The following is an 18,227-nucleotide window of genomic DNA, read 5'->3' on the forward strand; positions in this document are numbered from 1 at the left end:
TATAGGTTAATACTGCAGGCTACATGTCAGAAAAGCAGCACAGTTACTGTGGATTTAAACGCTTTTACTTCTCTTTTGAAAGCATTCAAGTGATAGGGATTCTGGAGATTACGGGTTAAAAAAAAAGGACATAGAGCATCAGTTCGGAGGAGATTAAGAAGCGTACTGATTGGCCAGAGAAAATGTCAGCCACAGCCCTCTGCAACTACCTGAGGGTATGTTATTATTGGTAATTTTATCACCACATGGTGCTCATATCAATGGCTATTTTCACTGACAGTTAAACAAAACATTTTTATTTATGTTTATTTTTTTATGTATGCCACCTTTTTTTCCAACTGGTGTTTCAAAGTATCTTTGTGATATAAAAAAAGGTCAGGGGCAGGACAGGAGAAAGAGGCGAAGGCGAAGAGGCAGAAGACAAACTCCACAATGTTTAGTACATTGTGTGAAGATGAGTGTCGGGACAAGGAGTTAATTGGTGTGATGGGCAAGTCTGCATCAGTAGACACAATAATTGGTGACATGGACCCATAGGAGAAAGTGGCAGTCAGATATAACTGTATATATCATTCGTTTTTAAAAATGGTTTGTCCCTCTGTGTGGATAGGATAGCAGCTGCATCAGAGTTATTATGAATGTAACATGGTTCTTGGTCTGTTATGCCTTTGTAATTTTTTTCAGTTTAATCTTGCTGCCTACCCACTGTGCATAGATGTCAGTTCAACATCTAGTTTTGATTGACATTTGGTTGAGTTGTCAATGTGAATTCAACGTGAACCCTGACAAAACATTTCACCATGTCATTGGATTTAGGTTAAAAGTTTAGTGGAAAAAAATACTAAATGCCCTGACGTTGGTGGCTTTTTGCAAATCCAATTAGTTTTCCACGTTGATTCAATGTCATCACAGATTTTTGCTGTTTAAATTATGTGGAAACAACGTTGATTCAACCAGTTTATACCCAGTGATACTTTGTCCCTCGTGCCTGCTTTTACAATGTTTTTAATTGTTGCCAACAGGTTTCCTATTATGTGGCGTTGTGATATCCCTTGTGCTTTGGCTCAGCCTATTTTGTCCCTTGGCTGTTGTCTGCCCTTACCAATGTTTGTGCCATTTTCTGTTGTTGCCATAGGTCTCTCTTTATGTACTGCCTATGCGCACAGGGTACGGCAAGTGGCAAGCCCTTTAGCACTGTATTTTGTAATATCTAAATTTAATTTCATTGTCTACACAGAAATTGACTACTTAAAATGGTCCACAACATTGGGTCCAAGGAGGAAGAGATGCAGGAGTGGTCAATGATGACACACTGTCGGACCAGAGCTTTTACAAAGGCTGTTCACTTATATGTCAGCATTCCTTGGTAGGTACAGTGGGGGAAAAAAGTATTTAGTCAGCCACCAATTGTGCAAGTTCTCCCACTTAAAAAGATGAGAGAGGCCTGTAATTTTCATCATAGGTACACGTCAACTATGACAGACAAATTGAGAAAAAGAATTCCAGAAAATCACATTGTACGATTTTTAATGAATTTATTTGCAAATTATGGTGGAAAATAAGTATTTGGTCACCTACAAACAAGCAAGATTTCTGGCTCTCACAGACCTGTAACTTCTTCTTTAAGAGGCTCCTCTGTCCTCCACTCGTTACCTGTATTAATGGCACCTGTTTGAACTTGTTATCAGTATAAAAGACACCTGTCCACAACCTCAAACAGTCACACTCCAAACTCCACTATAGCCAAGACCAAAGAGCTGTCAAAGGACACCAGAAACAAAATTGTAGACCTGCACCAGGCTGGGAAGACTGAATCTGCAATAGGTAAGCAGCTTGGTTTGAAGAAATCAACTGTGGGAGCAATTATTAGGAAATGGAAGACATACAAGACCACTGATAATCTCCCTCGATCTGGGGCTCCACGCAAGATCTCACCCCGTGGGGTCAAAATGATCACAAGAACGGTGAGCAAAAATCCCAGAACCACACGGGGGGACCTAGTGAATGACCTGCAGAGAGCTGGGACCAAAGTAACAAAGCCTACCATCAGTAACACACTACGCCGCCAGGGACTCAAATCCTGCAGTGCCAGATGTGTCCCCCTGCTTAAGCCAGTACATGTCCAGGCCCGTCTGAAGATTGCTAGAGTGCATTTGGATGATCCAGAAGAGGATTGGGAGAATGTCATATGGTCAGATGAAACCAAAATAGAACTTTTTGGTAAAAACTCAACTCGTCGTGTTTGGAGGACAAAGAATGCTGAGTTGCATCCAAAGAACACCATACCTACTGTGAAGCATGGGGGTGGAAACATCATGCTTTGGGGCTGTTTTTCTGCAAAGGGACCAGGACGACTGATCCGTGTAAAGGAAAGAATGAATGGGGCCATGTATCATGAGATTTTGAGTGAAAACCTCCTTCCATCAGCAAGGGCATTGAAGATGAAACGTGGCTGGGTCTTTCAGCATGACAATGATCCCAAACACACCGCCCGGGCAACGAAGGAGTGGCTTCGTAAGAAGCATTTCAAGGTCCTGGAGTGGCCTAGCCAGTCTCCAGATCTCAACCCCATAGAAAATCTTTGGAGGGAGTTGAAAGTCTGTGTTGCCCAGCGACAGCCCCAAAACATCACTGCTCTAGAGGAGATCTGCATGGAGGAATGGGCCAAAATACCAGCAACAGTGTGTGAAAACCTTGTGAAGACTTACAGAAAACGTTTGACCTGTGTCATTGCCAACAAAGGGTATATAACAAAGTATTGAGTAACTTTTGTTATTGACCAAATACTTATTTTCCACCATAATTTGCAAATAAATTCATTAAAAATCCTACAATGTGATTTTCTGGAATTTCTTTTCTCATTTTGTCTGTCATAGTTGACGTGTACCTATGATGAAAATTACAGGCCTCTCTCATCTTTTTAAGTGGGAGAACTTTCACAATTGGTGGCTGACTAAATACTTTCCCCCCCCCCACTGTACTTACCTGAAAAATACATTATAACACTGTCATAAAGATTTTCTTATACCACAGTGTTATTGAATGCCAGTTGTTACAGTGCATTCGAAAAGTATTTAGACCCCTTGAATTTTTCCACATTTTGTTACCTTACAGCCTTATTCTAAAATGCATGAAATCGTTTTTTCCCCTCAATCTACACAGAATACCCCATAATGACAAAGCAAAAACAGGTTTTTAGAAATGTTTGCAAATGTATTAAAAATAAAAAACTGAAATATCACATTTACATAAGTATTCAAACCCTTTACTCAGTACTTTGTTGAAGCACCTTTGGCAGCAATTACAGCCTTGAGTCTTCTTGGGTATGACGCCACAAGCTTGACACACCTGTATTTGGGGAATTTCTCTCATTCTTCTCTGCAGATCCTCTCAAGCTCTGTCAGGTTGGATGGGGAGCATTCCTGCACAGCTATTTTCAGGTTTCTCCAGAAATGTTTGATCGGGTTCAAGTCCGGGCTCTGGCTGGGCCACTCAAGGACATTCAGAGACTTGTCCTGAAGCTACTCCTGCGCTGTCTTGGCTGTGTGCTTAGAGTCGTTGTCCTGTTGGAAGGTGAACCTTCACCCCAGTCTGAGGTCTTGAGCGATCTGCAGCAGGTTTTCATCAAGGATCTCTCTGTACTTTGCTCCGTTCATCTTTGCCTCGATCCTGACTAGTCTCCCAGTCCCTGCCACTGAAAAACATCCCCACAGCATGATGCTGCCACAACCATGCTTCACCGTAGGAATGGTGCCAGTTTTCCTTCAGACGTGACGCTTGGCATTCAGGCCAAAGAGTTCAATCTTGGTTTCATCAGACAAGAGAATCTTGTTTCTCATGGTCTGAGAGTCTTTAGGTGCCTTTTGGTAAACTCCAAGCAGGCTGCCATGTGGCTTCCGTCTGGCCACTCTACCATAAAGGCCTGATTGGTGGAGTGCTGCAGAGATGGTTGTCCTTCTGGAAGGTTCTCCCATCTCTACAGAGGAACTCTGGAGCTCTGTCAGAGTGACCATCGGGTTCTTGGTCACCTCCCTGACCAAGGCCCTTCTCCCCCGATTGCTCAGTTTGGCTGGGCGGCCAGCTCTAGGAAGAGTCTTGGTGGTTCCAAACTTCTTCCATTTAAGAATGATGGAGGCCACTGTGTTCTTGGTGACCTTCAATGCTGCAGAAATGTTTTTGTACCCTTCCCCAGATCTGTGCCTCGACACAATCCTGTCTCGGAGCTCTACGGACAATTCCTTCGACCTCATGGCTTGGTTTCTGCTCTGACATGCACTGTCAACTGTGGGACCTTATATAGACAGGTGTGTGCCTTTCCAAATCATGTCCAATCAATTGAATTTACCACAGGTGGACTCCAATCAAGTTGTATAAACATCTCAAGGATGATCAATGGAAACAGGATGCACCTGAGCTCAATTTCGAGTCTCAAACAAAGGGTCTGAATACTTATGTAAATAAGGTATTTATTTTATTTTTAATAGATTTGCCAACATTTCTAAACCTGTTTTCGCTTTGTCATTATGTGTAGATTGCTGAGGAAAAAAATTACTGTAATCCATTTTAGAATAAGGCTGTAACGTAACAAAATGTGGGAAAAGTCAAGGGGTCTATTTGCCTGGTTGCTAGACAAAAGCTAATGTTATTGCCTGTGAGATAATGGAAGACAAAATTAATGGAATGTGTGTGTGTATATAAATTTTTTCACTTATTAATGCACTGGGCAAAGTGATTCTAGGAGCGGTTGCTCGTATAGAACTTAATTATATGTAATATTATACATATAATATAGCTGACTCCATTTTAAAGTATACTTGAACAAGGCAACAGTAAATGTCGTCCCCCACAAATGATTTTGTGTGACTTACAGATCCACAGTCCCCTCCCCTTTCATTGTGGGGGACAACAATGTGCAATTATGAGTTTATGAGCCCTTGTGCCTTGGCCCAATTCTGTGCAAGTACCAGAATCATTGACGGTGTTACCCAAATATGCAGCCAGTTCCATATTTCCTCCCTCAAGGTTGGGTGGATCTGGCTCCAGTGTTGGTCTTGGGGATGTGAGGGATCATGGCTGTTGTGGCTGTCATACAGCCTTTCTATAACAACCTTGAAGTCTGGCCTGGACTGCAGAGTGAAGGAGATATAGGCATTGCATCCCACTCTGAAACTTTTGGCAGTTTCAGTATGCCCTCTTGTATACTTGAAAAGGAAATAGTTACCAGCCCTGGAAAGAAAGAAATGGCAACCAATATAGCTCAATAGTACACTTCACAGGAAACAACCTGCTCTCAGTTATGCATTTTATATAATAATGAATACATGGACAGGGAGCCATGATCCTAGATCACACCTACTCTGCAATGCTTTATGAATGCAGGCCCAGATTACCACCTAATTTCTTTTACATAATTGATACCAACGATTACCAAACCCTACATGTCCTGTCCAATTCTTTCAGATAAACATGAAGTGACTAGGGGTTGTTTCTGGACTGGGATATGGGGGGGAGGGGTCATTTAGTCTTATCTGGTGTACTGTGTGGTCATAGGTACGCTCCCACTAAACCCATCCTTTCTCTTTCTGTGTCTCCTCAGCCAGAGGCCTTAGGACCACGGCTGAAGGCTGTTACTGCCTCCTTTTGAATCGGCCTTCCTCTTTCCCCGCCACCATCAGGATGCTAAACTACAATACCACCACATATGGGCGGCCCTTATTCTGCCGGCAAACCCCATTCTCACATACTTTGATTTCTTTACTTTATGAAAGGCCATCGGACCATAATTGTTTTGGAAGTTTTGTTAACGGTTTTGAGTGCATGGGATTTCCCCACAATTTGCAACAAACCTGTATTTGATCACCTTTTCGTTTATTTTGTGTGTGGCGTGTTTCAGAAACTACCAGAAAGCCTTTGGTTTATGGCCTCCAGGTGTTTTTTTTAGGAATTAAGTTTCTTTTTTATCACATGGACCTCAACCTTTGTATCCCCTTTTACTGGGGTTTCATCTAACACCATCTGCTTGATGAATTCTGCCATACAAAGCCTGCAAAACAAAATAACATTACAGTGTGATGTTCCACTGCAGGAACCCCATACAGAAACCAGATACCTGCATTACCCCCGGACCGAAATTAACCCTGACAACCTGCACATCCCTTCGAGGTGTGTGCCTTGTCTGAGAGAGCGAATTGGAACAGAAAGGGTTGGAACCGGCCCAGAGGGTCAATTAATGTATATTTCTGTCATTGATATGAACAATCTGGGGAATACATAACCTGTTTAACAACTCATCTATGGAATGGTACCTGAACTTCACAAGTACAGACAGCTGAAAAACTTGACTTGAGCTCTGTTGTCATTGATGTGGATACTAACCCATACACCCTTTTATCATTCCATTACTTCAGAATAGATTTGTTAACAGTTTAAGGGTATAAGGAGAAACTTGAGTTAACCATAGGAATGTTTTGTCTAGTCCTTAGATACTCTCTGTAGGTTTCTCTTTGACCCCTTGCCACAGAGACTGGATCACTGAGTCACATAGTTGATCACTGAGAGGTGGAGCCTTTGCCTACTTTACCACAGGGCCTGCGGTGAAGTAAGCAAAGGCTCCACCCCTCAAATCAGAAGATTGGTTCTGCCACAGGGGCCCATGAAGAGGAACCCCAAGAAGATTGGTTCTGCCACAGGGGCCCATGAAGAGGAACCCCAAGAAGATTGGTTCTGCCACAGGGGCCCATGAAGAGGAACCCCAAGCTGCTACATGAGAATAAACTGGGAAGTTATGAAGCTCTACTGATTTCTAGCAAATGAATTGAACTATTAAATGAATACACAAACACTGACAACCATTTGTATTGGTTTCCATTTATTAAAACAGTGGACAAGACAATCTGTAAGCTATTCATGTTAAATTGGCAACAGCATGGATCTGAGGCTTGTGTAGAAAGTGGATTATACACAAAACACATTCTGTCTCAGTAGCAAATTGACAGAAGTTTTCTACGACGGGTTCGTGTCACATCACACCACACAGGTAGCTAAATTGTATTTTTTTATTTGGTTACGAGACAGTGAACGAGAAGGAAATGTGCCCTCTAAGCTCATCACTAAGCTAAGGATCCTGGGACTAAACACCTCCCTCTGCAACTGGATCCTGGACTTCCTGACGGGCCGCCCCCAGGTGGTAAGGGTAGGTAACAACACATCTGCCACACTGATCCTCAACACGGGGGCCCCTCAGGGGTGCGTGCTCAGTCCCCTCCTGTACTCTCTGTTCACCCATGACTGCATGGCCAGGCACGACTCCAACACCATCATTAAGTTTGCCGACGACACAACAGTGGTAGGCCTGATCACCGACAACGATGAGACAGCCTATAGGGAGGAGGTCAGAGATCTGGCCGTGTGGTGCCAGGACAACAACCTCTCCCTCAACGTGACCAAGACAAAGGAGATGATTGTGGACTACAGGAAAAAAAAGAGGACTGAGCACGCCCCCATTCTCATCGACGGGGCTGTAGTGGAACAGGTTGAGAGCTTCAAGTTCCTTGGTGTCCACATCACCAACGAACTATCATGGTCCAAACACACCAAGACAGTCGTGAAGAGGGCACGACAAAGCCTATTCCCCCTCAGGAGACTAAAAAGATTTGGCATGGGTCCTCAGATCCTCAAAAAATTCTACAGCTGCACCATCGAGAGCATCCTGACTGGTTGCATCACCGCCTGGTATGGCAACTGCTTGGCCTCTGACCGCAAGGCACTACAGAGGGTAGTGCGTACGGCCCAGTACATCACTGGGGCAAAGCTCCCTGCCATCCAGGACCTCTATACCAGGCGGTGTCAGAGGAAGGCCCTCAAAATTGTCAAAGACTCCAGCCACCCTAGTCATAGACTGTTCTCTCTGCTACCGCACGGCAAGCGGTACCGGAGTGCCAAGTCTAGGTCCAAAAGACTTCTCAACAGCTTCTACCCCCAAGCCATAAGACTCCTGAACAGCTAATCATGGCTACCCGGACTATTTGCACTGCCCCCCCACCCCATCCTTTTTACGCTGCTGCTACTCTGTTAAGTATTTATGCATAGTCACTTTAACTCTACCCACATGTACATATTACCTCAACTACCTCAACTAGCCGGTGCCCCCGCACATTGACTCTGCAACGGTACCCCCCTGTATATATAGCCTCCCTACTGTCACTTTATTTTACTGTATATATAGCCTCCCTACTGTCACTTTATTTTACTTCTGCTCTTTTTTTCTCAACACTTTTTTTGTTGTTGTTTTATTCTTACTTTTTTTGTTTAAAATAAATGCACTGTTGGTTAAGGGCTGTAAGTAAGCATTTCACTGTAATGTCTGCACCTGTTGTATTCGGCGCATGTGACCAATAAAATTTGATTTGATTTGATTTGATTTGTCCACAGCGCGCCACAGATAGAACAATAAGACATATTTCACCGGCAGTGGTAGAAGATGGATTTTGGCCGATATTCTGCTAATTTTCTCATCGATGAAACATTTTAGTCCACTCAGTTCGTAACAGATTCGAGTTTTAGAAACAGAAAACTGTATTGAGATCAAAATTTGATCTCAATACAGTTTTCTGTTTCTAAAACTCGAATCTGTTACGAACTGAGTGGACTAAATTTTTTAGGTTTGACCCTTTGCCAACGTATTCTTTTTTTTTGTTGCGTTGTTTAGTTGTGCAAAGGCGAATGTAGTTATTGCACACTTGCACTTCACAGAGTAGGCGTTCCCTAATGGAAATATGCAAATACATGCTAGAACGTGCCAATAGGCTCTCGCTAGCTCGTGCTTGTCTCTGCCCACCTTCTTGCTTGTTCTACCCACTATGATTAATTTGCTCAGACATTCATGTAAGACATGGTCTGATATCAAACACTTGGTTCAGTCCTCTAGGAGACATGGTACACAAACAGTGAATCCAATAGATTAATCAGCAAGTGAAGTCAAGAGCTGATAACATTGTAGATGCTTGTTCATAATCCCTCTCCTTCCTTCATTCACTCTCCTCCGGTCCCTTTCAGACCCAGCTACTATCAACCATGTCAATTATGATGAATTTGAGATTCGAGTGAGAGGTAATTCACTTATTGGTAGCTAATGGACCATCCCCAGCCATTGTGCGTTTTACCCAACATGACCCCCTGACCTCTGTCCTCAGGGACTTGAAGTGAAGACTGGTGGTCCTTCCAGGGTAGTTGCTACCTGGCATCAAAAAGGAAACTCAGCTGGAACAGTGCTGAGGAACAATTTATCGAGCTGGGAGCACACCTGCTTGTTCTTAACAGTGAGGATGAGCTGGTAAGGCAGTATTGGTCTCACATCAGGGTCTGTTGGCTGTGTAAATGTGCGTTAAAGGTCCACACGAATGACACAAGCTTTGGAATGATGCGGACTGCACCCTAAAGTACATTTACATCTGTGAGGCAAACGGGAAATGAGAAACAGTAGATCCATGTTTGCCATTGACATGAGCTGTAAGCTATGCCAGTGCTGCCTCACTGATATAACATCATGACGTTCTCTGGGTACAGGAGAAAGGATGGATTTATTTCAGTGACTGTATATAAACATCACATTTTGGTATTGTTTGTACCAGACTGTTGAGCAGAAAAAGCACACAGTGCATAAGATTATTCACAGAATAATGTTTGCTTAAACCTTGGCATGTCAGAATTTAACAGCTTCCTTAGAGTTATTTTCATCAGATATTTTTCTGATATTTGTGGGTGAATATGAATAGCAAGGGAGATTGAAACCGACCAATAACCAACACAGAGGCACATATTGGATCGTGACAGTTGTTACTGATTTCAAGAGAAGCACATGCTAGTACAGTACTAACAGAAAACAGGGAGGTGGGCCACTGCAGGTTATACACTGGTTTCCCGTGCATTTCCTTCCTAGCAGTGCTCACCGGGAAGGTGCTCATGCTCTGGGTTTACTCTGCCTTGGCAAAGCACATGGCTGCCTTTGTCGCACTCACAGAATCTCACATGGATCGTTGTTTTCTGTATGACAGAGAGAGACAGAAGAAAGAGAAGGATGGGTAAATGGCATGGCAAGTTTAAGGGGGAAGTAAAATAGAGCTTCTCCAATCTAAAAGATCCAGAGGACTAGAACATCCTAAAGAGGGTACTGTTGCAGAATAAAAGTTGACAAAGGGACCGTTTTTTAATCATAGAATTATGCTGAACACTCATCTTCGCAGGTGACAGTCTTAGAAGCTCTATCGCACTTGTAGCTGTATATTTCAGTGTAAGGGTTGTCAAAGATGGTCCAGCAATCCTCATGCTGGATGGCATCAGAGTAGCACTGATCATGAATCTGACAGCAATTGGAACACAGGTGGCATCTGTTTCAATACAAGTATGTCTGACTTAGCATAGCTAATTGACTTCACGATAAAGCTACTATATATAGCCCCCCCCTCCCCCTACACTGTATAACTCGCCCATCCACCTACACAGTGTTCCCAGACTCACACTTATCCTCCTCTCAGATTCTTGCCTGGTGTTTCGTTACCCATGCCCCCCAGCCTCCACTCCATGACTGCGTACCTGTCCAGTGCATCCACAGGTGTGCCGAGCTGCCCTTCCCACAGTAGCAGCCATAGTCAGCATAGTCCAGCACAGGCCAGCTGTCAGGGTTGGCACAGACAATCATCATCACCCTGAACCAGGATAGTCTCATTGAGATAAAAATCTATTTTTCAAGAGACAGTATAACATGCATAGACTCAGTAAGTCATTGTACAAGGCTTGACTGGAGTCATGAAATGGAAATGTGTGGGAATTTAAGCATGTGTTTTGTCATTTACACAGCTGTCTGCTGGAATACAATGTTCTTTGGAAGAGAGTTAGGGGAAAGGCAAAATTTACCTTTTAGAGTATTAGCAATTGATAGGATACAGGAAAATGCTGATATTTTAACCCTAACAATGACTGCTTTAAGAAAGCAATATTACACTAGAGCAGGGCTCTCCAACTCTGCTCCTGGAGAGCTACTGTCCTGTAGGTTCACTCCAACCCTAACCTAGCACACCTGACTCTAATAATTAGCTGGTTGATAAGCTGAACCAGGTTAGTTACAACTGGTGTTGGAGTGAAAACCTACAGGAGGGTAGCGCTCCAGGAACAGGGTTGGAGACCCCTGCACTAGAGTATATTACACTATGCATCCTTATCCACATTGTGATTGTGCCTACACACGGTGGCCGTTGCATCTACACATGGTAGTAAAATGTGTCTCTTATCCGTCCACATTGTGACTAGATATCCTGGTCCCTCCCTGTATGCAAATTATTTGAAATGTTTTCCCTAAAAATGTATTATTTTACTGACACATATTGATGCCATAAGTCATTAGCATCACCTGCCAATGATTTTAGAGGGCGGGTGGTGATGATTTAAATGGTTTCAAACTTTCACTGTCCAGATCTGTCTACACTTGTAAGGTTGCGTCTATGCCAGTGTTGCCCAACTCCAGTCCTCGATTAACACAATAGCACACATTTTTGTTGTAGCCCCAGACAAACTCACATGTTTCAACTAATTTTTTTGTATTTATTAGGGATCCCCATCCCCACTACTCTTCCTGGGGTCCAAATTAAGGCACTTATATTACACATAAAACTAAAGATAAAACAGTACATCTGTACTGTAGTCTATCACAGTGCCATCCGTTTTGTCACCAAAGCCCCATATACTACCCACCATTGCGACCTGTATGCTCTCGTTGGCTGGCCCTCACTACATATTCGTCGCCAAACCCACTTCTAGGCAAATTCCCGCCTTATCTTAGATCATTGGTCACCATAGCAACACCCACCCGTAGTATGCGTTCGAGCAGGTATATCTCACTGGTCATCCCCAAAGCCAACACCTCCTTTGGCCGCCATTCCTCCCAGTTCTCTGCTGCAAATGACTGGAACGAACTGCAAAAATCTCTGAAGCTGGAGACACTTATCTCCCTCACTAACTTTAAGCATCAGTTGTCAGAGCAGCTTACCGATCACTGCACCTGTATACAGCCCATATGTAATTAGCCCACCCAACTACCTCATCCCCATATTGTTATTTACATTGTTATTTATTTTGCTCATTTGCACCCCAGTATCTCTATTTGCACATCATCTTCTGCACATATATCACTCCAGTGTTAATACTAAATTGTAATTATTACATTTTACATTTTACATTTTAGTCATTTAGCAGACGCTCTTATCCAGAGCGACTTACAGTTAGTGAGTGCATACATTTTTCATACTGCCCCCCCGTGGAAATCGAACCCACAACTCTGGCGTTGCAAGTGCCATGCTCTACCAACTGAGCTACAGGAGGGCAAATAAGTTGTATTTTTTTAGTGATCCAATTGACATTTTAGTCATTTAGCAGACGCTCTTATCCAGAGCAACTTACAATAAGTGAGTGCATACATTTTTCATACTGGCCCCCCGTGGGAATTATTTTGCACTATGGCCTATTTATTGCCTTACCTCCATAACTTACTACATTTGCACACACTGTATATACATTTTCTATTGTGTTATTGACTGTACGTTTTGTTTATTCCATATGTAACTCTGTGTTGTTGTTGTTTTTACTGCACTGCTTTGCTTTATCTTGGCCAGGTCGCAGTTGTAAATGAGAACTTGTTCTCAACTGGCTTACCTGGTTAAATAAAGGTGAAATAAAATAAACATCATATAACATTGTTACACCACTGCATATCTACAAAACAAAATGTATGTAGTAATTTCTTTTAGTAATGTGCCTCCCACAATCAATCTGCTCTGGATTTGGGGAGTGTGAAGAGACCTCTGGTGGCATGTCTTGTTGGGTTGATGATCAGATGACAAGTTAAATCAGGTGTGCTTGTCCGGGGCTACATCTAAAATGTGTACTGTTGGGGATACTCGTGGACTGGAGTTAGGAAATACTGGTCTACACAGGCACTAATTGGTTTTTTGACCAATCAGATCAGCTCAGAAAAAGATCTGATGTGAAAAGATCTGATGTGATTGGTCAAAAGACCAATTAGTGGGAAAAAATATAAGAATTGGGCTGCGTGTGTAAACGCAGCCTAAGATATCCAGACACAATGTGTGTCTGACTACCTCCGCAGGTGGTCAGGAAGATCTAATCACAATCAGATCACGATGTGTCTTCTAATCATCTAAACCTGTCTAAAAATATAGGCACAATCGGAATGTGGACAAAGTACGGATGTTAGAACCAGGTATAAACGGGGCTATGGATAGCAGCAATCCTGGGTAAACCAGTTTTTTTTCAGTATTTGAGCCCTGAGATGTCATTCAGATTCCTGGCTGAATGACACAACCCCTGCCAGTTTACCGCTCATCTTGTCACTTGTTCTCTTTAGCCTCCCTTCATCCAATATAAGAGGTCAAGTTGGTGTATCCCCCCGTTGTTTCCCCTGTCATGCATCCCACCGCCCTCCTGTTGCTGCTGACCGGTAAGACTGTCACATTCTAATTTTGATTAGAAGATTGTTGTCCCCTTGAACCAACGTGGAATAGACATTGAATTGACGTCTGTGCCCAGTAGGCTGTAACTCTGTATATATGGAACGTCAATGTCAGGAATATGTGCAGTAAATTTTTTACATTTTAGTCATTTAGCAGACGCTCTTATCCAGAGCGACTTACAGTAAGTGAGTGCATACATTTTTCATACTGGCCCCCCGTGGGAATCGAACCCACAACCCTTGCGTTGCAAGCGCCATGCTCTACCAACTGAGCTACAGGAGGGCCAATAAGTTGTATTTTTTAGTGATCCAATTGACATTTTAGTCATTTAGCAGACGCTCTTATCCAGAGCGACTTACAATTAGTGAGTGCATACATTTTTCATACTGTAGTGTGACTGATAGCTTCATCTCTTTCTTCTGCCAGCCTGCGCAGCCCATGGTTCACTGTTGCAATTTGTTAGAATGATCAAGTGCACCCAGCCTGATGTCAACCCCTTCATGTATAATAACTACGGCTGTTGGTGTGGCTTGGGGGGGACTGGGAATCCCAGGGATGAGTTGGATCGGTAACTGAATTTCATTAAACTTATGTTGGACATCATCCCCAGGTTTTTGTGTGTATATCTCAAACTCTTTACTTTCTCCTCTTTAACTCTCAGGTGTTGTGAGGTCCACGACCACTGCTATGAAGCGAGCAGGCATCTTCCAGAGTGTCGTCCCGTCATTGACTCCCCTTACATCAATCGGTACAGATTCTCTTGCACGAATGGGCAGGTCTCCTGTTCAGGTAACAACTGAACTGTAGAAACAAAATAATATGTGGACATACATTTGCAATAAACAATACAATCTGTCCAAGCTCTATGAAACTGTCAGATGCACTGACGTTTTGTTTTAAAGATGAGGTTTCAGCTTTGTCTGATTATAACTGCTAATAATGTTTATCATGAGCCTAAACCTGTGTCCTTACTCCTCAGCCTCCAACCATGTGTGCCAGGCCTCAGTGTGTGAGTGTGACCGTGTCGCCACCAACTGCTTCGCCCAATCGACCTACAACCCTGAGAACAAGAACCTGGACCCCAAAGTTCACTGTCTCTCCTGAGCCAAGTCAAATCTGGAAGCAGCACAAACATCTGAAACTAAATAGGTATACACAACTGTAGATTCACAGAATGTTTATGAATGAATTTTTTCTAACAAAACTGACAACCTGATTAAATTATTGAATGGCCCTCTTGAGTATTTGTGTTTGTTAGTTCTACATTTTTATTTAAGGCATAGGTGCCAGACTTGCAACCGTTTCAATTGAAACAGTTTCTCCAGCTCAAAATGCGTATCAGCCAATTCAAATCGTTGATTTATTTGCACGTGACAGAATGCTAAATTGTAGCTGGTCCCATCAGATAAAATGGCAAACGTTAGGCCTATGCTAACTTCACCAGGTGGCAGTGATTATATCCTGGAACAAGTTCTGCATCAGCCAATTAAAATCGTCGACGTAGTTGGACGTGTTCTTAACATAGCTCAGTCCAACAGCACATTCTGCTCATTAAAGCAACTATCACGTGTATTTGACTGACTGGCCAAATTGCTCAATGTCAAGTGCCTAGTCGCAGTGATGTGTATTCATGGGTGCCAAGGGAAGCCAGGCTTCCCCCCAAAAAAGTACCAATAAAAAAAAAACATACTTTCTTTCGTCTCTCTATGTGTTTCATAATTTATTTAATACATTATAGTATAAAATAATACCCAATCAGCGTTGAGCTAAACTGAGTGAGCTCAACTGTGAATGGTCCTGACACACCAAAAAAGTGTCAAGGGAAGCCAGTTTGGATTTGGCTTCACATCAAAAGCAAAACTAAATTGACAGAAACAACTTGGAACTGTTGCAACCTCATTGTGGTGTTGTCCTCTGGTGGCTGGCTAGCTAAAATTGGCCCTTTCTTAAATTAGCCATGGATGGAGATGGGGATTTGGACTTCTGGTTTTACTTGATTCTCCGTTCTGGTTGATTATAACGGTGATTCTGATCCAACCATAAATTCATATATTGTGCCCCTGGCCTGAGAGGATGGAAGTTCAATATGTAGCAGGCTAATTTTAACTAGCTGGCTCATCGTTGCCCATGAAAATAAGTTAGGTTAGCGAGCAAGCATTTTAGCCATGTAGCCTAGGACAACAAAAACTAAAAGCGTGTACGGTATGACAGTAATAGACCGTTTCGTCAACATTAAAGGGAGGAGGATGGCATTGGAGTTTCTCTACAAGAAGGGTGAGTAAACATGTTTTTTCTACTTGCACAAACGAACACACACAGAGAAATCAGAACCATGGACAGCCACATCATATTTAGCTTATCTTGGTATCTTTTAGTGGTCACTGAATTAGACTAATTATAGGTGATTTGATGATGTTGAAAATGTTGATGTTGGAATAGTGGAGGCAGCTCCTGTTTTCTTTGCGACTTGCGGTAACTCTCCGTGGTTCTAAATCAATAGTTGTTTAGTAATCCGAAAATGTCGGAAACATTAACTTGCTTGACCATGCTGTAGGTCATGTAACTGTTTGTTACATGCAATATGCTTTGTGGATTTCACTGGACAGAGGATGCTCTCCGGTTTTGTGATGAAACAAAGGTGTGTTTGAATTTATTCTGCCACTGTTTCTTCTCGTCTCGCCATTAGGTCTATATATCACGGTGGCAAGGCATATGAACTAACAAGTTATAGAGCGAACAACGCAATTATCATCTGTATCTCCACGGCGTACATCGGGAGAGTCCATGACACTGGCTATCTTCTTCAGGGTGACATGCTGTGGCTGTCCAAACTTCTCATTCAGGGCTGCCATGGTGTCTGAGTAAGGCGTGGGGGAGTTGAGGTATGAATCTGCCACTAGGCAGGCTTCTTCTAGCTTTAAGTAATCCAGCTGGCAGGAGGTTCCCTAGTGCGATCTTCAGGCGAGCGAACTCACTTGGATCTCGGCTGTTGAAGTTAGGGATGGTTGGTCTAGGCCCTCTATACGTCTGCAATGCTGCTGTGGCGGTGGAGCCTCTAGGGGGCTGCGGATGGTGTTGAGGGTCTGGACTAGATATCCATGGAACTTGACCTGGTCGGTGACCAGGTGGGTGCTCTGGTTGCCTTTGGCTGGCGGCTCTTTGTGGCTCATAGGCTGCTGCATCAAGGTGAGCCCTAGGAGGAAAAGACTGCCGGGTCACTGCACCAACGTAGCGCTGTGAAGGTGCGGCACTGGCCTGGTGAGGTGGTTGGCGATAGTCGAACAAGAAAAGGAAAGTCTCACACTCTAGGAGCTCAGATGCAATAATTTAATATCCTAATAACCAACGTTTCGACAGACAAGCTGTCAATAATGACAAACACTGCGGGTCACTAGTTTACAGTGCCTTGCAAAAGTATTCATCCCCCTTGGCGTTTTTCCTATTTTGTTGCATTACAACCTGTAATTTAAATGGATTTTTATTTGGATTTCATGTAATGGACATACACAAAATAGTCCAAATTGGTGAAGTGAAATGAAAAAAATAACTTGTTAAATTTTTTTATATAAAATAAATAACGGAAAAGTGGTGCGTGCATATGTATTCACCCCCTTTGCTATGAAGCCCCTAAATAAGATCTGGTGCAACCGATTACCTTCAGAAGTCACATAATTAGTTAGATTGCACACAGGTGGAGTTTATTTAAGTGTCACATGATCTCAGTGTATATATACACCTGTTCTGAAAGGCCCCAAAGTCTGCAACACCACTAAGCAAGGGGCACCACCAAGCAAGCAGCACCATGAAGACCAAGGAGCTCTCCAATCAGGTCAGGGACAAAGTTGGGGAGAAGTACAGATCAGGGTTGGGTTATAAAAAAATATCAGAAACTTTGAACATCCCACGGAGCACCATTAAATCCATTATTAAAATATTGAAAGAATATGGCACCACAACAAACCTGCCAAGAGAGGGCCGCCCACCAAAACTCACAGACCAGGCAAGGAGGGCATTAATCAAAGAGGCAACAAAGAGACCAAAGATAACCCTGAAGGAGCTGCAAAGCTCCACAGCGGAGATTGGAGTATCTGTCCATAGGACCACTTTAAGCCGTACACTCCACAGAGCTGGGCTTTACGGAAGAGTGGCCAGAAAAAAGCCATTGCTTAAAGAATAAAATAAGCAAACACGTTTGGTGTTTGCCAAAAGGCATGTGGGAAACATATGGAAGAAGGTACTCTGGTCAGATGAGACTAAAATTGAGCTTTTTGGGCATCAAGGAAAACGCTATGTCTGGCGCAAACCCAACACCTCTCATCACCCCGAGAACACCATCCCCACAGTGAAGCATGGTGGTGGCAGCATCATGCTGTGGGGATGTTTTTCATCGGCAGGGACTGGGAAACTGATCAGAATTGAAGGAATGATGGACAGCGCTTTTGTACCCCCTGTCCTTGAATTTTCTTTGCGTCTCAGCCATATTTCGGTCGAAATCTGATTGTTTTTTACAAATCCTTTTGATTCGACAGAATTGGCTGTAGGGCAAACTTTTTTTCAAGGGAAGCGGGTGACAACTATCAGCCCTCAACAAACTGTTACGATTAGTAGGTTTCCTGTAAAGATCAGTGTATAGAACATTATCCTCACAAAAATCAGAAGATCAAGGAAACTGATTTGACGTGTGTCAGATTGCATCGTAAATCTCAG

The 18,227-nt window shown here is 43.1% G+C and overlaps 1 protein-coding gene and 1 pseudogene across 2 annotated transcripts; one reads left to right on the forward strand and one right to left on the reverse strand.

Annotated features, from left to right (window-relative positions):
- Positions 1-9,933: 9,933 nt before the first annotated feature.
- On the reverse strand, positions 9,934-10,696 carry LOC311145056 (phospholipase A2-like; annotated as a pseudogene). Its single transcript has 3 exons — positions 10,591-10,696; positions 10,223-10,385; positions 9,934-10,129 (listed from the first exon to the last, which is right to left on the reverse strand). The product of its transcript is annotated as a phospholipase A2-like (transcript).
- Positions 10,697-13,400: 2,704 nt separating this feature from the next.
- Positions 13,401-14,624, forward strand: LOC311145103 (phospholipase A2, minor isoenzyme-like; the record flags this gene model as incomplete). Its single annotated transcript, XM_084181288.1, has 4 exons — positions 13,401-13,507; positions 13,947-14,088; positions 14,182-14,309; positions 14,500-14,624. Exons 1-4 carry the CDS (start codon positions 13,474-13,476, stop codon positions 14,622-14,624), a joined length of 429 nt encoding a protein of 142 aa, XP_084037414.1. The 5' UTR covers positions 13,401-13,473.
- Between the last annotated feature and the right edge of the window lie 3,603 nt (positions 14,625-18,227).

The sequence above is a fragment of the Coregonus lavaretus genome, assembly GCF_964263955.1.
Source record: "Coregonus lavaretus genome assembly, chromosome: 17".
NCBI classification, from domain to species: domain Eukaryota; kingdom Metazoa; phylum Chordata; class Actinopteri; order Salmoniformes; family Salmonidae; genus Coregonus; species Coregonus lavaretus.